Consider the following 26,951-nt stretch of genomic DNA (forward strand, 5'->3'; position numbering starts at 1 on the left):
CTAGTCCTCCTCATCCTCGCTGATGTCATAGGCGACGGCGGATTGGTTCCTGGAGAGGTTGGCCGGCGAGGAAGGAGGGGTCTTGGTGGAGAAGGGCCAGCGGAAGGAGGGAGATGGGGAGCGCTCGTGCGTCGGGCTGCTGCTGGGGCTCTGTTTGGGGCTGATAGCCTGCAACATCCGGCCTTTGCCCTCCTTCAGCATGTGTTTCTAGCGAGGGGAGGGAAACAGGGGGGAGATTAACCATGTGGCCGGTGGCACGTTCGAAGGTGATGGGAATAGGTGCTGGAGCCCAGCACTCGCGGCATTTATGGCTGCGCTGGCCAATCACCATCCCATGCTGCGAGACGAACCCTATGGAAAAACCTCCACTTGCATGGGCACCAACGGAGCTGTAGTTGGACAGGCTCAGTGCCAGGTCAGGTCAAGCACCTACAGCACACAGCCGTAGGGGGCTGGGTAACAGAACAGGGAGCAATTTCACCACAAGGCGCTAAGTTCAGATCCATGGCTGAAAGTTACCACCCTCCCACGGCTACTTGGTGACGCGTGTAAAACAAGTTGGCGGTGTCAGTCCAACTCTCGGGGAATCGGTGTGCCGAATACAAACCCACCGTGGCAGCTGGCACTAAGTGGCATCCATGTTGCTCATCTCAGACAGGCCAAGGATAAGTGATCCTTGAAGACTGAGCTACTTGTGCCTCTAGCAGGGCCCCCCTTAGCACATGGCTGACGGAGATGGTCTGGGAGGGAAGCCGGTACTGCACCCAGTGCTGTGGTTAGCTAGAGGACTTCCCTCTGCAGGGCTATCACAACAGCACCTCCCAGAAGCATTAAAGTTTCCCAGGATGCTTTCCGAAATCCCCCTCCCACCCCGTTTTTATTCCCCATCTCCAGGGTGAACTTGTTACCAGTGCTCCTTCCGGTCCAAACATCTCCAGGAAGTTGCCGATGAATTCCCGGGATTTCTCCTCCCATTTTTGAATGAGGTCAATACTCTTTTCCTCCACTTTCTGGACAAACTCCTTCGATTTCTCCTCCACGTCCTTTACCCTCTTTTTCACCTTGTCCACACGTTCCTGCAGGTGATATTTCTTCTCCTGCAGAAGCAAACAACACAGGGGGAAGGATTAGGACATTGAGCACTTAGATTTTCACGTGTTCCACAGGTAATTACTCTTACTTTTTAGGATTTAAAGAGGTGAAGATAATTTGCTGGTAATAATATAAGCAAACAGCACCGGCCCTATTGCTGAGCAGCCCGAGGCTCCTGGACACACACTAGTAGCTACGGCTGGGAACGGATGATGTTTCAATCAAAAATACAGAACGACACTCTGCAACCTGCAGCTGCAGCGTTCACAGCCCAGTACGCAACCAGGAGCTGGTCTGACGCGGTCACATGGCTGGCTGGCGGAAACAGACAATTTCACAGAAAGATTTTGATTGCCACTTTGTTGGCGTTGAGTCTTCTGTGCAGAATTTCAAGGGGGAAAAATGAGCTGACAAGATCCCATGACAGCGTAAAAAGCAAATACTGGCGCAGTGTGTGAGACTGGTTAGCCCTGCAGATTTATTACTACCGATTTGTATTGCAGCCACTCCCCGAGGCCTGGGTCGGGATCAGGCTCCCGCTGTGCTCGGTGCTGCACACGCACGCAGTAAGAGACCGTCCCTGCCTGGGTGGATTTACAGTCTAACGCATCGAGACTCACGTTTATGAAGCTGACGTTCAGCTCCTTGGCAGTGTATCCCCTCTGCAGGTTCCGTCGGGCATAGACATCATAGTCTCGTACAATCCGGGTGATGATATCTGATGTGGAGATCCCTTCGGTCCTCTGAGTTGGTGCAAACATGCCTGAGAGCAGGGGGATAGAACCCAGGACAGGTGTAGGTCAGATGGAAGTGAGGAGCTGCTACTGACTCTCAATACGCAGGCTGGGGTATTTCACAGGCTCTTAAAGATCATACTCTACTACTATAATCTCTCTCTCTCTCTCTCTTTTTCTTTCCTTCCCAATTGGCCTTGTTCTATATTTTGACCCTTGAAAACTGTCCAGTTCTGGTGTCCACAATTCACGAAGAATAGTCAAAAACTGGAGAGGGTTCAGAGAAGAGCCACAAGAAGGATTAAAGGATTGGAAAGTATACCTTATAGTGAGGGACTGAAGGAGCTCAAGCTATGTAACTTATCAAAGAGCAAGTTCGGGGCGATTTGATCAGTCTAAGTACACCTCTATCCCGATATAAAGTGACCTGATAGAACACGAATTCGGATATAACGCAGTAAAGCAGTGCTCCGGGGGGCCGGGGCTGCGCACTCCGGTGGATCAAAGCAAGTTCGATATAACGCAGTTTCACCTATAACGCGGTAAGATTTTTTGGCTCCCGAGGACAGCGTTATATCGAGGTAGAGGGGTACCTACATGGGGAACAGAAATTTGACTGTAGATGGCTCTTCAGTCTAGCAGACAAGATCCAATGGCTGGAAGTTGAAGCTAGAGAGAGACAGACTAGAAATACAGTGCATTTTTTTTTTTAAAACAGTGAGAGGAATTAACCACTGGAACAGTTCATCAAGGAGTGTGGGGGATTTTCCATCCCTGGCAATTTTTAAATCAAGATGGGATGTTTTTCTAAAAGATCTGCTCTTGTTCAACCACAGCGACTGGACTGGACGTAGGAATTAATTCAGGGGAGTCCCCTGGCCTGTGTACTGCAGGAATCCAGGCTAGACGATCACAGCGGTCCCATCTGGGCTTATCCACGTAAACAGCTCAGCAATACCACCAGGCCTGAAACCTGCACTCAGAGGCACCTGCGGGGTGAGCTAGTGAAGTCTACAGTGGCGTGAGGGTCAGCCAGCTACAGTGGCTGGACCAAGGCTGCAGAGTGCAAGTCAAGGGTACATTTCCATGGCTTTCTTTTACCTTGTGCAGGTTGATGCCTCGCTCGCTCAAAGGTATCAATTCCATAAAGGATGTAGGGAGACTAAGCCATGTCTCCAACACAGATCACTTAATGCGCCCCAAAAAATGTGACCTTCAGCCTTGGAGAACCGAAGACATCTAATAAAAGGTCAGGTTGCTGGCAGCAAAAACTTCATTTTCCTTCCCATGAAAATGACCCACCAAAGTGTATTGTGTAGCCAGCGGACTGGACGGGAATCTGGGTTTGTCACTGACCGAGCGACCCCTGAGTGCTAAGTAGCATGCTGGAAGGTGGGCTCAGATTCTCCACCCATCCCTCCTTCGTTGGACCTCTGCAGTTATTTAGTATAAAACCCGGGGGGGGGGGGGGGGGGGGGGAGAGCTGATCAAAAGCTGGACTCTAAATGAAGAGGAGCGCTGTTACTGGGCTACGAGGATGAGTTAGCGAATAGACTAAAGGGTAACAATCACCCGGAAGAGAGAATGTTTCTAAGAAATGTACTTGGCTGGTTGGTTTGTACTCGGTTCTCTTTGCTATTGTCAGAGATGCGTTTTAATCAGGGAATCTCCGGCACTGAATTTATGATACTGTGCTTAGGATACCAACCCATCCTCATGGAATGGGCTGAGACGTGACAAAGGTAGAAAGACTGAGAGGATGCTGCCTTTGTCTGAATACAAACAGCACCGGTAGCCATGTTTGCAGCTGGAGGTTTGTCACAGTAGGACAAGAGTCAAGGATAGCGTGATTTTCCCATTGGTCCATGACTTTTTTCTCTTCACACTACTGTGGCGGCTCCTTTTCCTGTGGGGCTGGGCCCAGGGCCCTGAAGTGGGCATTGCAGCCTGGCGCACCGGGTTGCAGCGCTGCTCCAGTTTGGCCCGTCCAACCCTCTGTCCCAACAGGGTGTTGGCCCCAGTCCCACAGGACAGGAACTGCAGGGTGAGTGTGGGGTGGGCTCTTTCTCCAACCCACTCCCCCTTCCTGGGTCCTCCTCTCCTCACCCAGCCAGGATTAAGGTATCGGTGTTGCTCTGGGTTGTTGGTGCTCCTAGGACAGGGCAAGGAGGGGGGCATTTTTTTAAATAAAAAAACAGGGAGCAGTCACCCAGGCTTCTTACTAAATTCACCATGACTGCTCTGTGCTTTGTGACAAAAATGCCAAGACAAATTTGCAGTCCTACCCATGACACCGAGTACAAAAATATTGCAGTACGAGAGGTTTACATTAATTTAAGCCCAACAGATGTGAAAACTGTACCCTGCGTTTTGCTTTTTTAGTCCGGTGCCATTTTTAACCAAGAGACGAGGCGCACTTGCTATTTTTAGAATGGACACTGAGGGATACAACTGTGGGTCACTTACTTTGCTAGCTATTAGATAACAAGCATGCAGTCGTTACCTAAAGGATAGATCAGGAAAGAGCAGATCCATCATACCAGGACTAATGAACTAAGAGTGACCATGGTATTAGAGGTGCTGGATTAGCAGCCTTTGAGACCCAGGGCTTCTGTTTATTCCATGTATCACAGGAACAGCCCTGCCAATGTGGTGCAAGCCTAGTGTGGAAGAATCAATCTTTTAGGCACTCCGATCCCATGGCAAAGGGAGCAGTAAAAGACCCTGGACAGAAGTGAGATCAGTCTCCCTAGACACTAAATCCTTGCCAAGCTGGACAGTAACTGGCACCAACTATAACACTGTTTTTGCTATAACCCCTGCCTCAAGACCCACCAGCTAGTGCTAGATGGTAAAGGTTACAGGTCACCACGACTTATGCCTCACCTGCTTCTTTTATGTGTTTATAAACATCGTCACTCCCAGCAGAAGAATATGGGATGTCATCATGGGCAACAAAATCAATCTGGGGGTTGAAGAAAAGAGTTAGAATAAATCTTTCCTTGAATCCACAGAAGGTACCTTTTGATGTAATGACAAAGTAATTACTCACTGCTCAGCACCTGTGTACAAGTAATTACTCACTGCTCCGCACCTGTGTACAGGTACAGGGCTAGCAAAGCAATGAGGAATGTCAATGGGGTTTGCTTTCGAAACAAGGTTAACCCTCCACAGCCCAGCCCTCCTGAGCAACCCTAGACAAGCCTGCGAGTGCATGCCAAGGAGGAAGACAACTGGAGTAAGAAGCAAACGGCAGTTTCAAGCTTCAAACAGTGTCATAAACTGAGCGAACTGTTGGGCCTTGAGCAGCAGCCTGGTGCCAGCAGAGGGCAATATCTGATGTCCAGAGGAAGGCGAGAAAGCTCCTTAGTGCATCTGGCCGCAAATTCCTTCCTGACCCCTGCAGCAAATAAGCACGTGTCCTGAAGCAGGAGATTTGATTCACCTTCTCTCAATCTACACAACCACAAGTGTTACTACTGGCAATAAAACTACCAGCCCCTTTTTAAAGCCAACCATGGTATTTGCCTCTCCAAACTCCTGCTAGTGGAACTTCACCCACGGGCCTGTTACTGGTTTTGCATTTACCTGCCACTAACTTTGAGTGACGCCTTGTTCTCATGTTAGGGAACAGAAAAAAGGAGGCCTCACTATGACTGACCCGCCATGGATCTGGCCTCCTCAGATTTTGACAGTACCGGCCATTACAGGCTAGCTCTGCCCAGGCCCCTAACCGCCTTAGAAACAAACATGGCCCGTTATACCAACTCACTGCACACTCTAGGACGTGTAACAGAAGAGGGTTGGGTTGCTCTAACACTGGCCGTGCTGGTACGAATGACCAGAGGGAAATACAGCAGTTATTCGGAATCCTGTACTGCAGGTGTGCGGCAGGAGCATGGTAGTTACAAGCGCACACCCAGCACAGTCGCCTGATTGTCTGAAAGCCCCTGGGAGCTCTACTGCTGCGTCTTACCTGGTGCTCTGCCAGGAACTCCGGGGTGAGGGTCCATGGTGCGTTTCTCACCACTTCATCCACGTAGCGACAGTGCTGCACCGCATCGTAACGCTCGCTTTCGTTCATCACCGTGAAGCCTTTGAGGTTATGGGTCAGCTCATCGCTGCAGACTGCGGACATGGGCACAGAGCAAAGGTGAGTTCTGTTAGTCTTCTGAATACCCACCGTGACCCCCTCCACTACCCGACTCCACTGTCTGCCCCGTGCGGCACGAGAGAACTCTGAGCCAAGACCCTGGCAGATCTTCCAAGCTAAGCGGGCTCAGCAGTTACAGCTCAAGCGCCACCAGAGGTGTTGGCGATTCAGGAAGAGAACCCAGCGTTCAACGCCCAGTCTACAGCTCTAACCAGTAAGGCAAGGGTTCGCAAACTTAGAATCATAGACTATCAGGGTTGGAAGGGACCTCAGGAGGTCATCTAGTCCAACCCGCTGCTTCGCGACTCTCTTCTGACAACAAAAATTATTACACGACCCCAGGAGGGTGGACCAAAGCCTGAGCCTGCCCAAGCCCCGTTGCTCCAGGCGGGGGAGCCAAAGCTGAAGCCCAAAGGTTTCAGCCACAGGTGGGGGGCCTGTAACCAGCCTTGGGTGGTGGGGCTCAGAAGCCCTCGGGCTTTGGCCCCAGGAAGTGGGCTCAGGCTTTGGCCCTGGGCCCCAGCAAGTCTAACGCCAGCCCTGGCGACCCTGCCGACCCACAGTTTGAGAACCGCTGCAGTAAAGCATAGGTGTGAAAGGCTTGGAGGTGGAGGGGAGAAGCGAGAGCGTTACGGAGGCGAGGAAGCCTCTCAAATCAATTCCATTGATTTCCACACACTGTGAAGAATACAGCATTATTATGCGAAATTGGTCAGTTGACTGGCTGGTAACCCTTCACCCCAGGCCCTTAAAGGCTCTGGAACTCATGCTGCTTGTAGAAAGAAATGATGAATACAGAAAAGTCAACTTTCCTTCCAAAGCTAACAGTGTTCTTCCTCTTTGGGCATCAGTACTGGGCGCGCAGGGCAGCTCTATGGACCGCCACTAGGTGGGGCACAGAATTGCCTCATTTGCACAGGGGATGACTCGGGTCCAGAACCCTGACACCTAGCAAAGAAACATCCGAACCAAACAGGTTTCCAAATTTAGAAACGAAGCCAAAACCCATCTGAACAAATCAAACTATAATAGAATGGGTTCATAGCAAATCATCCAATTAGTCCAATTACCAGGCTGATTAAACCACGTGAAATAAAACCAACAATTCTTTAGTAACTCTATGTAATAATTTGGGAAGGCCCAAAAGTAAACAGGCCAATCTCAATCGATATATTGCTGCTCCAGCCAAATAGCTGATATAGGGAGGGTGAAATCACTCCCAGCTTGAAGCTAATGTTGAGACTACGCACACAGAGGGACAGTTTCTTAGTCTTCATGATGGGGGCTAATTTAGCTACAACGAGTCAGGAAAAAGATCTTGGCGTCATCGTGGATAGTTCTCTAAAGATGTCCACGCAGTGTGCAGAGGCGGTCAAAAAAGCAAACAGGATGTTAGGAATCATTAAAAAGGGGATAGAGAATAAGACTGAGAATATATTATTGCCCTTATATAAATCCATGGTTCGCCCACATCTCGAATACTGTGTACAGATGTGGTCTCCTCACCTCAAAAAAGATATTCTAGCACTAGAAAAGGTTCAGAAAAGAGCAACTAAAATGATTAAGGGTTTAGAGAGGGTCCCATATGAGGAAAGATTAAAGAGGCTAGGACTCTTCAGTTTGGAAAAGAGAAGACTAAGGGGGGACATGATAGAGGTATATAAAATCATGAGTGATGTGGAGAAAGTGGATAAGGAAAAGTTATTTACTTATTCCCATAATACAAGAACTAGGGGTCACCAAAAGAAATTAATAGGCAGCAGGTTTAAAACAAATAAAAGGAAGTTCTTCTTCACGCAGCGCACAGTCAACTTGTGGAACTCCTTACCTGAGGAGGTTGTGAAGGCTAGGACTATAACAATGTTTAAAAGGGGACTGGATAAATTCATGGTGGCTAAGTCCATAAATGGCTATTAGCCAGGATGGGTAAGAATGGTGTCCCTAGCCTCTGTTCGTCAGAGGATGGAGATGGATGGCAGGAGAGAGATCACTTGATCATTGCCTGTTAGGTTCACTCCCTCTGGGGCACCTGGCATTGGCCACTGTCGGTAGACAGATACTGGGCTAGATGGACCTTTGGTCTGACCCAGTACGGCCTTTCTTATGTTCTTATGTTCTTATGTTCAACTGCTCCTGTTCTCCAGACGGATGCTCAGAATGTCCCTTTATATTTTGGCACTCAATGCTTTGAACAGCATTTCTTGACACACAAAATTTAGATCAAAGGTTAGACTAACTCGGTCAGAACAGAAAGTAGTTCCCACCTTAAAAAAAAAAAACAAAAAAAACACACCAATTCTGGAGTTCCATTTTTATAGACAGGCCCATTTGCACTGTATCCAATTCAATACTGAAGAGGACGAGATTACAACGTGGCTGCCCTTTGAGCTGCAACAAGGGCCAGGCACAGCGTAAGACGCTAAGGGTTGCAGAGTGCAAAGGAAACTATAGGTTGCAATCGTACCTTTGGCAAGGTAAACTATTCCTGTAAGGCTGCCAAAGTCAAGAGACCTCTCCTTACCTCCCACAATGAGATATGTGTTCGGGAAGAGGTTCTTTGCCTGCATCAAGGCCCGGGCATGTCCAGAGTGAAATAAGTCAAATATCCCATCAGCGTAAACCCTGACTGGTCGATCCACTGAACACAAAAACAAACAGACGTTATTCACGGAGAGCCACTCCTGGGGAAAGCATTTGCTGGCTGCGCCTTACCTGGTGGGTTTGAAGACCTAGTGAGCCTGGGGTTGCTTGTGGGAGGAATTTGGTTGTACGTGTTGTTATAGAAACAATTGTCAGAATGTGGAGCTGTAGCCAGAAAAGGTTTGAGAAGGGAAATTGCTGGTTTGTTTCCGTTAGGAGTCAGCGCATGGGGGTGCCCAGACTAAGCATGGAACGACATTCAGAGACAGACTTAAAACCTAAAGTGCCCTGCGTGGTGTTCTCATGGGACTCAGTGCAGCTGCCCTGGGAGAAGGTGCACACAGCGCAAAGGGAAACCTGGGGAAAATGCAAACATCCAACATCGCCATCCTACAGGAATCAAAACGCAACATGTCAAGGTTCTGCTCAGCAACCGACTACCAACAGGTGACTAGCCGAAGATATTTCATGGGTTTGTGTTACGTTCACCCAGCAGGCTCCTGGAGGAAATCCTGAGATCTTCCCGATTCCCCCCACACTCCATGGTGAACCTCACTACTAGAGCTGCTGTCCTCCGATTCTGGAAGAATGGCCAACGAGAATTCCTGCTCAGTAGGACTCCTAAATCGACCAGGCAGCGCTATTATTGAGCCAACCTTTAGTTCCTGCTTCCAAGAAATGCCAAGCTGCACTGAAAATCATCTTGAGGCAGCACAAAACTGTCCTGCTAGGCCTTGTGGCTGTCAGATAATTTCATGGAGAAGCTAGTGCTGAATAAAGTTCTCCCCAGAAGGTTCAGCCCCATTCAGATTAATGGCTACTCCATCTCTTAGTAAAGAGCAGCTCGTTTATTTTGATCCTTGAGCTCACACACGCTTAACTTTCGCCCACTGTTTCACATTCAGCCTAAAGGCTATTCGGGAGCCCATCTACTACTAAAACCACAATAGACTTCTTAACTTCCACTTTTCCAGGCCAACACCGGACTCTCGCTCACAGCTGTGGGATACTTCAGCCATCTGGGAAGTTTGGCCCAGAGAGTCATGTCTATCTAAGCCAGACAGACAAGTCTGAGCCAGAGGGAGGGCACTTGGCAGACAGGAAGGAGACTGCTTCGTGCATAGGGGGCAGCATTTAAGCAGGTCTGAAGCTGAGGGTGGGAGAAGCAGATAAAGGGAGCAGCAGGAGGGGAGGACTAGGGGCCAGTGTGGGGGAAGAACACAGATGTACAGTAGTTGGGGACACTTATAGGGTGTTGAAGGTGACACAGAGGCAGTCAATTAAGGCAATAAAATGAGTTTTGCTGGGAAGGGACAGATGTTAGATGATGTAGACGAGCTGTATAGTGAATGCCAAAAGACAGTAACAATTTAGTACTTGCAGAGCCAATTTGATTGATCCTGAATGTGTTACATGGTTCCACAGAGAAACCGAGGAATCAGAGATTTGAGACGTCTAACCCCCATCTGCGGGCCCCCTTGCGTATGTATGTGAGAATGAGCATCTCGAACTTTCTCAAAGCATGGATCACAGACAACACGTTGGAAACCTGCGTGCTAGTGTTTAGGCCAGTCTAGATTTGACTGTGCAAAGCCACAGGGCTTCCAGAAATTCCCTTGGGAGACTGTTCGATAGGCCTTGACAGGTCATGAGATGAGTAAACCTCCTTTAATGACTTTATTGCTATTTATAGAAAGAAGTGCAGTGCTTTCATTACAGCTACGAAGCTGGCACCATGAAGGGCTGGGTACGATCATGTACTTTGAACAGTCAGCATAGGAATGCAGCCTCTAGTAGGGGTTAAGCTCTTTGGTATGATGTGTACATACGGCTCCCAGAACAAAGGCCCCAATCTCCAGGCAGTCATGTAATACAAATAATGATAGTCTTAGTCCCCAGGGTGGATACAATGCTCCTAAATAGCTAAGCAGGGCTCCTTCCAACCTGACACAAGGGAGGATGAAACTCTAACTGAGCCAGGAGAAGTCCTAGGACAGCACACGTGCTTAGGTAACTGCCTTCTCATTTGGCTTTACAATACTTACAGGGGGTGCCCCGGGTTGCCTCTTCCAACGTTAGTCTGACGTACGGCTTACTGTAGTCCACTTCAATTTCATCTGAAAACGGAGCTGGCTCCCTCAAGCCCTAAATAATCAGAGAGAGAAATAGCTTGCAAACCCCCTGAGGTTCAGCATACTACACAGCCACAGCACAAGCAAACAGGGATGGCAGGGGAATGATAGCAGCCTAGCAAGTCAATGGCCGACACGCTGCGCTAGGAGAGCCTTGTACAAAAGGCGCTAATGAGATTTATGGCCGTTAAGCCCCAACACCGTCCTGGGGGGTAATTATCCCTAGCTTAGGGATGGAGAGAACTGAGGGGAGCTGAGGTTAAGTTACACAGGGAATCAAGGGAAAAGCTCCGCAGAGCCCAGGGCACAGATTCCCAGCTGGTGTGAATGGACTTCAGTGAAGCTATGACAGTTCACACCAGCTGAGGATCTGCCCCACGACTCCTTTACTCCCAAATCCTCAGATCTAACCACTGGACCAAACTGCCTCAGCTGGACCGCACCTTGAAACAAATCTCCCCATGCGTAGGCTCTAGTGTTGTAACGTACCAGTGGCTATAGGTATCAGAACACTGAAGCTGTTACCACCTAAAGAGAAGCTGCCTACAGTTGGTCTGACTCTCCAGGGAAAGTGTTTACAAGCACCGATTTGTAAGCCCTAGAAGGTGGGAAACCAGTCACATTCTGTGGGGAAGCACAGAAATCTGATGGGACATTACAGGAACCCCCCCTTTGAAACTACCTGCAAAAACAACACGTTGGTAGAGTTCAGAGTGAGAATTAGGAGGCATCAAGTCCAATTATAGCTACTGTGGGGCTGAACTCTTCTGGACCAGAACAAAGCATCTTACCCTCCAATAGGGTGACCAGACAGCAAGTGTGAAAAACCAGGACAGAGGGTGGGGGGTAATAGGTGCCGAATATCAGGACTGTCCCTATAAAATCGGGACATCTGGTCACCCTACCCTCCAATAAGCAGACAGTTCAGTTTCAGCTGAATGACCGTGACTGTTAACAGACTAACGGTTCTCTTTTAGCAGGAAATTGTGGCAGGGCAGAAGATTGCCCTTCCCCAAGACAGATGATTAGGGCTCAATCTTGCTAATCATTACACTAATGTCTTGACTTAAGCCAAACTACAGCTGCAAGAGACTTCTCAGCAATTTCCTCCTGCACACTGTGGTGAGCCCTGGCAGACCTTCTGCAAGTATTGCAGCTGTCACTCCCGATCGGAGTTCTATGCTGCGGTGAGCTAATGCCCTTTGAAACCTCCTTTAACGGGTCAGAGGCCTTGTGGCTTCTGGACCTTGAGGGCTGCAGAGGCAGACGTGGCATCTTCGTTCCTAGCTCTAAATTTGTAGCCCGGGGCATGCATCTCCTCACTTCAGGGGTTCTTAATTAAACTCTTACATTTAATGAAGCCAAAATCCATTCCCCCATACAGCTTTCAGATTTCCTACTTAACACGCAATCCCCCTTTGGTTTTTTTTAATACTTCCATACTTGTCTCTGTTCTTAAAACAAACCCCAGTCTTTCCACCATGTAATAGGGTCGGGGTACCCACCCTGAAATACTGAATACAATAGATGATCAGAGCAGGGCTATAAGTCAACTGGGCTTTTTATTACTGTCTGCTGGGGAACTCTAGCACTGCAATCCTCTAAGTGAGCAATCAGCTCTTCAGTTATAAGTATGTGCCAAGAGAGTGTAAAGTATCTGGGTGCCATTTTTGCCCTGGCAGGAACAGGGAGCCCTGCTATAAACTCCTAGGAATAAAACCTTTCATGAAAGAAAAGAAGTGAACTCATCAAGAATCTGCACCTCAAAGAGGCTGAGGAATTCTGAAGAGGGCTGGTTATAGGCAGCATGAGGAAGAAGCAGAAGCACAGCTCGCTTTGGGCTATCTGTGGTCAGGGCTCTGAGTGTAGCAAGGGAGTGGGGGCGCACAAGTCCCCTCCCCATCTTTAGATGATGTTACAAGGTCTGTTGGTTAAAGCACAGGCATTGAAGTCAAGGAGATCTGGGTTCTACACCCAGCTCTGACACAGCTGCTTTAGCAAGTCATGTCACCATTCTGTGCCTCAGTTTCCCCATCTGTAAAACGAAGACACTAATTCTTACCCATTTGGGTTTGTAAAGCACTTTGAGATCCTCTAACGGAAGGGAAAAGCGTCGTCCGTAAATTTGGGAAGGTAAAAGATGAAGCTGAAGTACATTGCAGGTATTTTTACGAGTGACTTTGACCCCACAGTGATGGGGGAACGGACGGCAGCCAGCTCTGACAGAAAGATCAGGAAGGAACAACTCTAGACTGTGCGATACACATGAGCCCCACGGAGGGGGAGGGAGAGAGCTGCCATATAAGGACAAACCTACAGTGTTACAGCAAGGGCAGTACGAAGTCAAGGCAAGCTCTGGAAACAGGTAGAGATTTTGACAATGGTGATCCCAATAAACCCATCCTTCAGGTCTACTTGGGAGGTGGCAGGAGAAAGCAGATCAGGGTCTGGTACTAGCAGTGAGTGAAAACAATGGGCTTTTGGGAGGGAGGGAAAGCAACTGAGTTATAGTTTTAGCAGTGTTAATCATTTAAAAATACACCTCTACCTCGAGATAACGCTGTCCTCGGGAGCAAAAAAAAATCTTACCGCGTTATAGGTGAAACCGCGTTATATCGAACTTGATTTGATGTGCCGGAGTGCGCAGCCCAGCCCCCTGGAGCACTGCTTTACCACGTTATATCCGAATTCATGTCATATTGGGTCGCGTTATATCGGGGTAGAGGTGTACAAGAAATCAGCCCGAGAGACAGACTCTTCGAGAGACACCATCAGCTTAACGGAGGCCCCAGCATTTTAGTTTTGTAAAACAAGGCTGTACTGAGCCCAGTACGGACAAGAAATGTTCTCATGGATTGTTTGAAAACTCTCCTGTAGTGCTGGAAACACAAATACAGCTTCCTGCTAAATGCATCAGAACCAGAAAGTGAAACCCATTAAACACACAATGAGACTAACCAGTCTACTATCACCACAGAAGGCAAACCAGGGTGCATAAAAATAGATTTAAAAAAAATCAGATTTTATTCAGCGTAAATATTTAAAAAAAAACACAACCCTATTTAAAATTAAATTTGAAATAACGTATATTAAAAGCCTAAACTGACTATATTCTATTAACATCATTTAATTTAAATAAAAATAGTACGTATTTGCTGTGGAAGTTTTAAAGAAAGTCCAACCAGTGAACTGGTGGCAGTCACTGGCTAAGCACCTGGAACCAGAGTCTGTTGAAGTGCTAAACACGGTTTTGACTGACAGCAGCCTCTTTTGCAGGTTCAGAGAGAATATTTTCTTCATTTCAGTTTATTCAACTACTTCAGTTCAATAACTAGGTTCATGCAAAGTTGAGAAACCAATTGGGAGCAGGAAAGCTTGTTTTCCTTTTCCAATCTGTGAATAAAAATGGAGGTTTGGGCAGATGAGAACTACTAGTTCTAAAATCTTGAAGGACATGTGACCAGGAAAAAAAATCAGCTCACTCAACGCTTCCCTGATTTAGTAAATCAGTTTTAAATGTAAACCATGTGTGGACCCAGCACATTTCAGATAGCTTTATTTAACTAATTAAAAAAATTGAAAATACTGGTTTTGTGCATTTTTAACGCAATTCCAATTTCCATCCAAATGCAGCCTGACACAAATCACCACACACAAATCATCAACCTGGTAAATAAGAATGCATCACTCACCATTTTCTAACATGATAAAAATGTAAAAATTAAGAAACTAAATAAGCATGTTAAGCTATATAATTGCTTAAATAAATGTGTATAGATATAGCGTATCCTCGGTTTCCTGCTTGCTGATTTAAATCAATCTGCCTCAAGGCAAGATGTTAATTAACATTATCTTGGTTTTAATAATTTATCCCCCAAACACTTATGCATGCATATGACTTTAAACCCACAAGTAGTTCCATTGATTTCAGTGGCATTATTCATGTGCTTAACCACATGAGTAGTTGTAGGAACATGGCCACAAGTGGGTCTAAGGAACCAGTATCAATTTTGTTTAAAATCTCACCTACGTCACTAAAGAAATTAGAACTGTGAAAAGCTGATTTATTTCAAGTCTGTACACATCCACGCCCAGAGTAAACCACCACAATTACCACAAAGAAGCTTACCTCGGCTGGCTTTGGACTCAATTTTTTTTTACACCTGTGTTGTAAGTATGTACATTAGCATGAGCAAAGGAGGATTTCGAACCAGCTTTGCAAGAAGCAAACAGCACTAGCCGGGCTGCACTACTCCGCCTCCTTCCCTGGGCACAGAGGACATTTTACTTTGCCCTAATCGATGTCGCAACATCAGTATCATTCAGCTGCTTTCCAAACGTGAAACCTTTCTGATCAAAAGCCCTGCTTACTTACAAACGAGTGACGGGACATTTTTGGAGGGATTCCATCCAGCTCTGTTGCCCCATTGGGTCCTGACCCATCTTTTCTTCTCTTCCGGGAATTCAGCCTGGACGAGCTTGGTGGCTCCATCACAGGAGAGGTGCTTGGCAAGGTCTTTCCAGCAGACTAGAAGAATGAAATAAAGAACAAGAAATAAGAGGTATTTCACTCCAGAAGGGCTAAGAAACCAGCCAACGGGCACTGTGTACAAAAGATCAGCCCAAAGGCACCTGAACAGAGGCCTAGACAGTTGCATCAGGTGCCAAAACTTCTTGACAAACCGTGCTCGATGGGAACACTGAAGAATTTCTCTCTGCAGAGCAGCTCCTAGTCACAGGAATGACGAGAGGGTAACACTCAGCTGGCTGGAGAGAAACTCCCTCACACAGGAGTTGCAATATGAGTGATGATATCATTAGCATGAAGCTAGTTATGCTATTTTAGTATCTGAGTGGCAGGTCAAAGATTAAAATATGCCCAGTCCACATGTCTGAAGGGTAACTGTGTACAATTTCCCAGCACTCATTTCAATGATAAACTGGATGCACAAAAAGAACCCCCACACAACAAGACAGCTGATGGGTAAAGCTGGATTTCCTTTTTTTGGGGGGGGGGGGGCGGGCGGGGGAGAACCTTGCCCATGAACTAAATCATGACTAGGCTATTTGCAGTGAGCTCTCAGCTGTTAACTTCCCATATGCCAGGAATGCAAGGAAGCCCCACATTGCTTGCTCGTGAAGTGGAACTAGGCGTTTACATGAACGGGTAACACTGGAAAAATCTCAGCTCCAACTACCACAAGATTTAAAAGCAGATGCTGGATTTACAAATTTGTGACTAAAGACTGAGTTGAAGTTTTTCCTTTACTAAATCAGCTATATGCAGATCCCAACATGGTCATTTGCACTTCTGAATCGCCTCTCGTCAGAGAAGACTGGCATGCCTGGGAAATATGGTTCACACCCAAGTCTAGAAACCCTAGTAATAAATGCTCTGTGGATTTAGGACTCTGCCCCCCTCACATGCAGTGAGTGTCCTGGAACTCTTTGTAGGGAGTGTCTGGATTGATGGTGAACCTACTGCAGGAAGAGAGCAGGCTACCCCATCACTTGAAAGCTACCCCGTCCCTCCGTGAAGCATGTGATTGTTTATTATCAATCGCTGCAGAGTATCACTGACACCTACTGGACGACTTAACAAAGTGGAGCTTCATCCAACACCATCAGCCAGATCCCACAAGAGCTTTTTGAAAGGCGGGCTTTTAAAGGGACAACTATTGGTGGGCACTTTAGGAGCACAGATGACTCTGTTTGGGAAAGTTCCAGAGTAGTGAGTCAAGCAAAGATAAAAGACTACTTAGGACATGGAGACTAGAGCTGTACTTTATAACAGTCCCAATTTAAATTCAACATGGCCTTACGCAAGGTTATGTCAGCAAAAATGGCCAATGTGGTTTTGGGTAGAGCTGACTGGAGGGCGACAATTCTGGTTTGTGGCAACGTAGAGATGTTTTTTCATTCCACGCTGGAACAAAACTGTGAACTTTCTCACCGTTTTGGGGAAAGCGTGCGAGTGTGAATGACAATGCGCCAGCCAGGCAGTCAGGCCACTGGTGTGGATGTGGGACACGCAGGTTCATGTCCTAGGTCTGGCTGATTCAGAGTGCTCTGGGATGAAAAACTCTGCTCTGAATCAGGTTTCTCACATCCAGCGTCAGTGTCCAAACCATCAGACTACAGTGTGACAGTCTTAGTGTCAGTCTCCCTCCTTCCAGAACCAAAAATCTTTTAGACAAAGTCTGCATCGGAAATGTTCTGACCAGCTCTAGTTTTGGGCTGAACACGTAACAGCATGTAGTTCGACAGAGAGACAAACTCTCCCTCGGGATTGCACCTGGACCACTACGTTCAGCTGTAGGCAGCTCGATATCAGAGAGGGAGTTCAGAGAAGAGAACCTGAGATCTCCGGGGACTGGAGGAATAAAATGATGGCTAACAGGGACCAAAGCCGTCTGCAAGTACAGGAGGGAGAGTAAAGCCCAAGCAGGGACAGAAATCATTTCGAGCAGTGCAAGGGGGCACAGCAAGGAGCAATGGAATCAAATTGAGGGGAAATCTAAGCAGAATGTCAGGGGGGAAATTCATGATACTGAGATTATTAGATTGTGGGACAGTCTCTAGGAAGCCCTGGCACCTGGGCCTGGATGAGGCACTTGGAAGTGTGCTATAAGGATCAGTCCTGTGCCAAGAGGAAGATGGGCCAGATCAGCTAATATCGCTACTCTAGCGTTCATTCCATTTTAACATTCATCTGACAACGCTTAGGAGTGATTTTTGGTGAGCGTCCCATTATTGGAGTGGATATTATTTTATAGCACCCACAAGTGCGGTAGGGTGCTACAGAAGACGTACCAAGGCAGCCCCAGCCTCAAAGAGTTTACAGCCCAAGCCCTGATTCTGCATGCGCTTAACTTGAAGCGCGAAGGTAGTGCCAGGTCTTAAGAGTTTTCTGGGAAGTGGTTAGGGCACTTCGGGATGCTATAAACACAATACCCCCCACCTACAGTCACTGCAAACACAAGCGCTGTGAAACACAGGTGGTGCACATTTCGTAAGGCATTACCAGCTGAGTATGCCCTTCATACTAGATAGTCACTTCACTAGTTCAGCAACCAGTGCCCAGTTCATGAAAAACAAAGTGACCTGGGTCAGTTTTTCAAATAACTTGAATATTCATTAACCTGACTGGAGAACCGACGTCATACTTTCTTTTATGGCTTTGGGCAGAACAACCTGACACTGTGCTTAAGCATCCCATTCTCTGTCCTGTCACTTTCTTCATCTCCGTCAACCCCAGCAGCTGATACAATAGTCCCTACTGAGTACAACATTAAAAGTCCACGGAGTTGGCCAGTGCTGCTTTAAGCTGACAAACATCAGGCTTTATCTAACCATAGGCATTATCAACCCACTCAATTTCTGAAAAGAATGTGCTCTCCTTAACATAGCAGCCTGCCTAGGAGTGATCTCAGAGTGACTCAGATTTCCATTCGCTGTACTTAAACCGGTGCGCGTAGGAGCACACATGCGCTCCTTGCTGTGATACTGCAAGTGTGTTGCTGCCCGATGTAAAGGCTACCACAAGTCAAAGAACTGAAGTTCCTCCAATGGGCAATGCTGTTTTATTGATTTCTGCATATGGAATGAGTGACTGCCTGCGTTCAGGGCTAAACCTATCTATCCCATCTCCCACGTGTGTCAGCGCCTCTTCACCATTCACTCTCCCTTTTGTGTTTCCTCCCACGTACACTCATCCCTGTGCCCACCTGACTCATCTCTTTTGGTGCACATCCTTCTCCTCCCTCCCACTTTGGCTAAGGGAGCTCGGTGGAGAGCAGCACCCCTGGGTGATGGGGTGGGTCAGCAGGGGAAATGCCCACCCATCCACACAGCTTAGGGAAAAACCCGCTTTAGGGTGTGCCTATGCTACAATTAAAAACCTGCGGCTGGCCCGTGCCAGCTGACTCAGGCGTGGGCTAAGGGCATGTTTAATTGTGGTGTAAATATCCTGGATTGGGCTGGAGCCTCGGCGCTAGGACCCTGCAAGCTGGGAGGGTCCTAGAGCTCAGGCCGCCTCAGCCCAAATGTCTACACTGTAATTAAACAGCTCCTTAGCCCGAGTCAGCTGGCATGGGACAGCGGCGGGTTTTTAACTGCAGTGCAGACATACCCTAAGGCCATGTCTACTAAGTTTTGCCGACCTACATGGAAGCGTAAGTATGGCCTCAGACAAGGATTCAAGTATGCACTAGCTGCACCAATGCCAAGCATCAGATCCAACTCTCACTGGAAATCAGAGGGAGCCGTTCCAGTCACTTCCAGAAGAGCTGGACTGGACACGCAAAGAGCAAGCACAATTCCCGTAGACACAAACGTGAATGCAGCTATTTGACCAAGCAAATTTTGCAATATTCCAGGCGTCAGAACTCCACTTGCCTGTGGTGGGGGAGACGTTTCCCCAGCGAGTGAGAGCTTTTAGCAACTAATTTCGGCAGAATTTAAGCTTCCATTGAAAAAAAAAAAAGGTTCTCGCTCTTCTGGCTGCAAAGAAAGCCTTCCAAATGTGAACAAATGATTCTTTATATCATCGTAGCGCATAGGAGCCCTTGTCACCGATCAGGACCAGTGGATGCTGTGTAATCTCGGACCCTGAAGACACAAATCTGCAGGGCTGAGCGCAGCATTTTGTTAACTTCACCTCACAGCTAGCCTTAGGCAGCGTTACAGCAGTTTAGACTCCATAATGAAGCTCTGCCCCTGCTCAGCAGCCGGGGAAGAAACGCCTTTCATCCAGCAGCTAGAATGGGGTGGGAATGTCAGATGGTGAGACACTGGCCAGAGGCTGATGATGTTCCCCTCCTGGGATTCAGAGACAGCAGCACCCACAGAAGTCCTGGCAGCCTCCCTCTCTCCAACAGCTGGGTTTGCAGCAGGGTCCTGCTGGGTCTCTCTTCCCCAATCTTTCATCTGTACCTCTGGCTAGCAGGTTTATGGTGAATCTTCAAGCTCTGCATTAGCGTTGTTAAGAACCGGAAAGATCTTGCACTAAAAGGAGTCACTGTGATGCAGTTACTAATCTTATAGCATTTATTTAGACACGAAGGACTAAAATAACACCATGACCCATCAGTTAATGTTGATTGGATCCAACATCTGTATCACAGCTTAGCACATGTTCTCTCTCGTTATTCTTGGAATGCTTCAATGTTCTACAATTAATTACACTCACGGTGGATAGGGGCTTTCCTTTCAAAGCTTCATTTTAAATTCTTTTCGGATCAAATCTGGTATGATCAAAAGGAAAAGCCCTTTTGCAAAGTTTTAATACTGTTCTGTTTTATGAGCAAATTTTTGGTTTAAAACACCCCACTGCATCATTTGCTCCACATTAGGCAAGAGAACTGGCTCGTTAGGAGGGAGGTTAGAAACCACTCTAATAAAGCAAGCCCCGCAGGACAAGCAATCTTGCCCGCTGGGCGAGCAGCACGTTCAGCTTCAGGTTGAGGGCATGGGACGGTCTTGCATTGCTTTTCAACAAGCCTTCCCCTGGCAGAATAGTTTGATGGGATCTACAAGAAGTTGAATATCTGATGGCAGGACTATTCAGCCCCCGCTGTACAACAAAAGCACGGCATGCTGCGTCTTGAACGGTGCAAGACAAGGGGGAAAAAAAGGGAATCCTCTTTAAACTGTTGAAAATACCCTTCAAGGATGCCCAAGTCCATTACTGATACAAATGCTACAGAACTCAAGTCACCCACCACAGAAACACAGCCACCTCTGGGATGGAAAGTGGTAGGCGTTTCACAGTACACAGAAACACTACACAAACATTTGAGGATGGGAGTGAAGAATAAGGTAGACAACTGAGATTATGGGACACAATTAGCTGAGTTAAAAAGTAACAGAGGGTCCTGTGGCACCTTTAAGACTAACAGAAGTATTGGGAGCATAAGCTTTCGTGGGTAAGAACCTCACTTCTTCAGATGCAAGGTTCAAGTGAGGTTCTTACCCACAAAAGCTTATGCTCCCAATACTTCTGTTAGTCTTAAAGGTGCCACAGGACCCTCTGTTACTTTTTACAGATTCAGACTAACACGGCTACCCCTCTGATAATTAGCTGAGTTGGAATTTGGCCAGGACATGAGGATTAACACCTCCATGTGGAATCTTTAGTAACCAAGACCGGCAATTCTTGTTGCTAAATTGAGGGCTGATCTCAATGGAGAGATGTATATTCCTTGATGAGGGGTTGTAATGTTTTGTTAGACAGGTGTTGTAGTACTGCTGAGAAACAGACCCTATAATTTTGAATATATACCATCGAAACACAGCAATGGAATGAGGAACTGGCCAAACTGCATTCCACCGGAAGAAGAGTTTCACTAAGAGAAAAAATGTGTTTGCAGATGAACAGGGAGGGGCAGAGAATAAATTCCACTGCTTCATCATGAGGCCTGCACAAAGCAAGAGGCCCAAGTGAGAATACCTTCAGTCAATGCCGCTCTGAAACTGTCCTCCAGCCCTGGTCTGAAGTCACCATGAGTTTACTGAGACAGGTACCAAAGGAATTGAATGCCAGAACCTCAAGGCGTCCCTGCACAACACGGTCTGCTTTCTTTCTTCTGTGCCATCTCTCTAAACCTTGGAGGCGTTAGCACAGTCAGATGCCAGCAGTCATGTGCTGCCCTGCCTACAAGATTGTCCCACTATACTGCAATGTCTCCTCTGCTGACTCATACGCAGACAACTACTACTAGGTTTGCACTTGACCAGCCACCCATTAGGGAAACGGACCCTGACAGAGAGAACATGTAGCGAGAGCTACAGAGAAGTCCTGTCACCAAAGACATTAAAAGCTAGACTGGGCAAATTACTAGAACCACTGAGCACTGCTGGGGTAGGATGAAGGCGGAACAGACATTCTACAGTGAATGTTTCTTCCACCTTCATTATCTGTGATGTAATGAGTACATCAGCATATTAACTGTATTGGTTGTATAGCAGAAGCAACCAGAGGAGTTTATGGGGGCTCTCTCGACTCTTTTGGTTGGGAGCTTTGATGACTATTTAGATTTCCCATGACCAAACAGCAACAGTGATCCAGACTGCTTTTTGCATCTGCAACCTCCTGACCCATCTTCTCTCTTAGATGTGGATCTTGAAACCATAATCAGGGCCTTTGGCCTTGTCTACACATAAAAGGTTTGCTAGTGTAGATGTACCAGCAAACCCTCCTTAACTGAAACAGTTTATTCCAGAAAAAAAGTCCTTTTGCTAGTATAACGTCGTATACAGTTTATTTCACTCGGGGAACTGATTAACAGCAAAAGGACTTTTTTACATAAGAACGGCCATACTGGGTCAGACCAAAGGTCCATCTAGCTCTGTATCCTGTCTTCCGACAGTGATCAATGCCAGGTGCCCCAGAGGGAATAAACAGAACAGGTAATCACCAAGTGATCCATCCCCTGTCACCCATTCCCAGCTTCTGGCAAACAGAGGCTAGGAACATCATTCCTGCCCACTCTGGCTAACAGCCATTGATGGACCCATCCTCTATGAATTTATCTAGTTCTTTTTTGAACCCTGTTATAGTCTTGGCCTTCATAACATACTCTGACAAGGAGTTCCACAGGTTGACTGTGCGTTGAGTGAAAAAAATACTTCCTTTTGTTTGTTTTAAACCTGCTGCCTATTAATTTCATTTGGTGCCCTCTAGTTCTTGTGTTATGAGAAGGAGTAAACAACACTTCCTTATTTACTTTCTCCACACCAGTCATGATTTTATAGACCTCTATCATATCCCCCCTTTAGTCATCTCTTTTCCAAGCTAAAAAGTCTCAGTCTTATTAATCTCTCCTCGTACGGAAGCCGTTCCATACCCCTAATCATTTTTGTTGCCCTTTTCTGAATCTTTTCCAAGTCCAATATATCTTTTTTGAGATGGGGCGACCACATCTGCATGCAGTATTCAAGATGTGGGCGTACCATGGATTTATCTAGAGGCAACATGATATTTTCTGTCCTATTATCTATCCCTTTCTTAATGATTACCATCGTTCTGTTCACCTTTTTGACTGCCGCTGCACATTGAGTGGATGTTTTCAGAGAACTATCCACAATGACTCCAAGATCTCTTTCCTGGTGGTAACAGCTAATTTAGACCCCATCATTGTATATGCATAGTTGGGATAATGTTTTCCAATGTGCATTACTTTGCATTTATCAACACTGAATTTCATCTGCCATTTTGTTGCCCAGTCACCCAGTTTTGAGAGATCCTTTTGTAGCTCTTGGCAGTCTGCCTGGGACTTAACTATCTTGAGTAGTTTTGTATCATCTGCAAATTTTGCCACCTCACTGTTTACCCCTTTTTCCAGATCATTTATGAATATGTTGAATAGGACTGGTCCCAGTACAGACTCTGGGGGACACCACTATTTACCTCTCTCCATTCTGAAAACTGACCATTTAATTCCTACCCTTTGTTTCCTATCTTTTAACTAGTTACCAATCCATGAGAGGACCTTCCCTCTTATCCCAAGACAGCTTACTTTAAGAGGCTTTCTGAAAATCTAAATACACGGGAGCCAGTGGATCCCCCTTATCCGCATGCTTGTTGACCCCCTCAAAGAATTCTAGTAGATTGGTGAGGCATGATTTCCCTTTACAAAAACCATGTTGACTATTCCCCAACAAATTATGTTCATCTATGTGTCTGACAATTTTGATCTTTACTATAGTTTCAACCAGTTTGCCCGATACTGAAGTCAGGCTTACCTACCTATAACTGCCGGGGTCACATCTGGAGCCCTTTTTAAGAATAGGCATCACATTAGCTATCCTCGAGTCATTTGGTACAGAAGCTGATTTAAAGGATAGGTTACAGACTACATTTAGTAGTCCTGCAATTTCACATTTGAGTTCCTTCAGAACTCTTGGGTGATACCATCTGGTCCTGGTGACTTATTACTGTTTAGTTTATCAATTTGTTCCAAAACCTCCTCTAATGACACCTCAATCTGGGGCAGTTCCTCAGATTTGTCACCTAAAAAGAATGGCTCAGGTGTGGGGATCTCCCTCATATTCTCAACCATGAAGACTGATGCAGAGAATTCATATGTGCTGTAGGCGGGGCTACACCTTCACCCCATTTGGAAGACAAAAGCTAGTGCAGGACGTGATGATTTTGGCCTGGTCTATCTTTAAAAGTTTTGCTGCTTTAGCCATTCTGGTGTAGTTAAAGCAGCAAGCTACAATACTGCAAATTCAGTTATGCTGGTATGAAATAGCTTATACCAGTTCCAGCTTGGCAGAGCAAAACAAGCTATACCAGCCATATACTAGTGTCTTATACCAGTGTAACAGCTTCTACACTGAGGCTTTTACCAGCATAACAATGTTAGTAAAAAAAAAAAAAAAAAAATCACATCTCTTAACTACCATAGTTTTTAAGGCTAAAGCAGGCCTTGTTTGTTAAAATTACACCAGCACTTGGAGATCTGTGGAGTTCAATGTGTTGGTTTTCACCTATAAAGCCCTAAATGGTCTGAGACTATCCTATCAGAGTCCCCCCCTTACCCCCCAAATAAGAGCACCACATCAGAAATCAGCAAAGGCACCTCAGCGGGAGCTTTTTGGGTATTTAAGAGAGCTGTGGGTAGGGCATTCTCCATAAAGGCCTTTTATCTTTGAAATTCACACCCCTCCTTGGTCCAAATATGGTGTTGATGGGCCATACATGCCACATGGCCCATCTGCTGAAGCAGGAAAAAGGAAAGGACAGAGGTGATAGGGGTAGGTTGTATAGGGCAGCGGTTCTCAAACTGTGAGTCAGGACCCCCAAAGTGGGGGTTTTAATGGGGTCGCCAGGGCCAGCATTAGACTTGCTGGGAACACTGAAGCCCAAGCTCCACCCGCACCCGGGGCAGTGGGGCTTAGGCCGCAGCCTCCTCTCCCCCCACCTGGGTGGCAGGGCTCTGGGGTCATATAGTAACTTCACTATATGGGGGGGTCGCGGTGCAATGAAGTTTGGGAACCCCTGGTATAGGGGAGGGGAGATTTTGATTTCTTACCTCTGTTTGCTGACTAGCACTTCATATGAGGGACGGGGAGGTGTGCTGTGGTTTTGGTTTGGTAATGGATTTTGTATTGTTTTTCTAAATTGATAACAGAGCCCCGAGAAGCCAGGGTTTTTAATTACTATTATTTTAGTACATTTAAATCTAAACAAACAGGAGGTTAGCTCTAGTGGTTTGCAAAATATTACACCTTCAAACTGTCACTGACTTGTCATGCTACAACAATTTCTTGGCAATAGTCCAGCACTGAGTATAATAAATTCCAGACACCAGATCAATGTAGTTTTAAATCCACACATTCAACAACTCTGTGACATACTGCACACATCTGCAGGTGTATAGGGCAGACTTGTTTTGGTCTGGATTTGCGACATAAACATGGTGCCCACATTAGCACAGAAGAAGTCAAAAAAATAACCCTCCCTACCACACAACTAGATAAAATAACTCATCTGCGTACTCTGCTTCAATTCAACCAACCCTCATCACAAGCCACAGGGAACTGGCACACATATGGGTGGGAGGTATGGGGGAGGGTGTGGACTCTGCTTCTGTCATTACTATCAGAGATAAGGAAACTGAACAAAAGGAAGGACGTGCAAAAGCAAATACTGTAATGGGACCTGTCTGGACACAATTATGGGCACTGAGATGAGCAAGGTGGGGAGGAAACCATGTTAGTTCATGCTCCTCTCCTGGATAATCTAAGGCAGGGGTTCTCAAACTGGGGATCACGAGGTTATTACATGGGGGGGTCACAAGCTGCCATCCTCCACCCCAAACCCTGCTTGGCCTCCAGCATTTACAATGGTGTTAAATATATAAAAAAAGTGTTCTTAATTTATAAGGGGGGGTTGCACTCAGGGGCTTGCTATGTGAAAAGGATCACCAGTAAAAAAGTTTGAGAGCCACTGATCTAAGGGAGGAAGCCAAATCTCATTAGACCACCCATTACACCCCATACATTCCCAACCAGTGCCCACCCCAAAGCCAGGTATCCCCCGCCAGTGGCCCACCCAGAGCTAAGTGCCCCCCCATAGCCATCCAAGCCAGGGTCCCCTCAATGCCCCCAGAGCCAAGTACCCCCATGCTCCCCAGCCAATAGCCCCCCAAAAACTAAATGCCTCCTGTACTTACCCAAGATAGTGTCCCCTCAACCCCCCCAAGCCTGGTACCCCCCAGCTCCCCAGAACTGATTGCCCACTGTACCCCATAGCCAGTGCCCCCATGCTTCCCAGCCAACAGCCCTCCCAAGAACTACATGCCTCCTTTACGTACCCAAACCAGTGTCCCCTTAGCCCCCCAACCAGTGCTCCCCATAACTAAGTGCCCCCTGTACCTACCCAAGTCAGTGTCCCCCATCCCTCCCCAGAGCCAGGTACACCCTAATCAGTACCCCCAGCCACAGCCCTTCCAGAGCCTAGTACTCCCCCACCCACCCAAGGCAGTGTCTCCTTAACCCCCAGAGCCAGGTACCCCCCAGCCAGTGTCCCCCATGATCCCCAGCCAATAGGCCCCCAGAGCCAAGTGCCCCCACACCCACTCAAACCAGTGTCCCTTTAACCCCCACAGCCAAGTGCCTCCCAGCCAATGCCTCCCCCCCGAACAGGGCACCCCCAGCCACTGCCCCCTCCCAACCGAGTACCTCCCCAAACAGGGCACCCCTCCGAGCCAGTGTGCCCCCCAAACAGGGCACCCCTCCGAGCCAGTGTGCCCCCCAAACAGGGCACCCCTCCGAGCCAGTGTGCCCCCCAAACAGGGCACCCCTCCGAGCCAGTGTGCCCCCCAAACAGGGCACCCCTCCGAGCCAGTGTGCCCCCCGAAACCGGGTACCCCCCCAGCCACTGTACCTCCCCAGCCGACTGTCCCCCCCCAGCGCCCCCCCGAAACCGGGTACCCCCCAACCAGTGTACCTCCCCAGCCGAGTGTCCCCCCCAGCGCCCCCCCGAAACCGGGTACCCCCCAGCCAGTGTACCTCCCCAGCCGAGTGTCCCCCCCAGCGCCCCCCCCGAAACCGGGTACCCCCCCAGCCACTGTACCTCCCCAGGCGAGTGTCTCCCCCCAGCGCCCCCCCGAAACCGGGTACCCCCCAGCCAGGGCCCCCCCGCTCTGACCTGCCGGGCCGCTCCGCGCTCACTCGCCGGCCGAGGCGGGG

General features: G+C 47.6%; 1 protein-coding gene across 1 annotated transcript; it reads right to left on the minus strand.

Annotated features, from left to right (window-relative positions):
• Positions 1-26,951, minus strand: PCYT1A (phosphate cytidylyltransferase 1A, choline). Its single transcript, XM_065410818.1, has 9 exons — positions 26,911-26,951; positions 15,127-15,279; positions 10,665-10,764; positions 8,501-8,617; positions 5,803-5,954; positions 4,713-4,791; positions 1,713-1,855; positions 909-1,097; positions 1-207 (listed from the first exon to the last, which is right to left on the minus strand). The coding sequence occupies exons 2-9, from the start codon at positions 15,241-15,243 to the stop codon at positions 1-3; spliced, it is 1,104 nt and encodes a 367-aa protein (XP_065266890.1). The 5' UTR covers positions 15,244-15,279; positions 26,911-26,951.

This window comes from Emys orbicularis, chromosome 9 (genome assembly GCF_028017835.1).
Source record: "Emys orbicularis isolate rEmyOrb1 chromosome 9, rEmyOrb1.hap1, whole genome shotgun sequence".
NCBI classification, from domain to species: Eukaryota; Metazoa; Chordata; order Testudines; family Emydidae; genus Emys; species Emys orbicularis.

Bases quoted from the DNA above. Each gene is read 5' to 3' on its own strand.
- PCYT1A (XM_065410818.1), bottom strand. From the start codon at position 15,243: ATGGAGCCACCAAGCTCGTCCAGGCTGAATTCCCGGAAGAGAAGAAAA. The intron at 5,955-8,500 runs GTAAGGAGAGGT...CCATGTCCGCAG, and splicing joins CACATATCTCATTGTGGGAG to TCTGCAGCGATGAGCTGACC. The intron at 1,856-4,712 runs GTGAGGCATAAG...CCCTGCTCTCAG, and splicing joins TAAACACATAAAAGAAGCAG to GCATGTTTGCACCAACTCAG.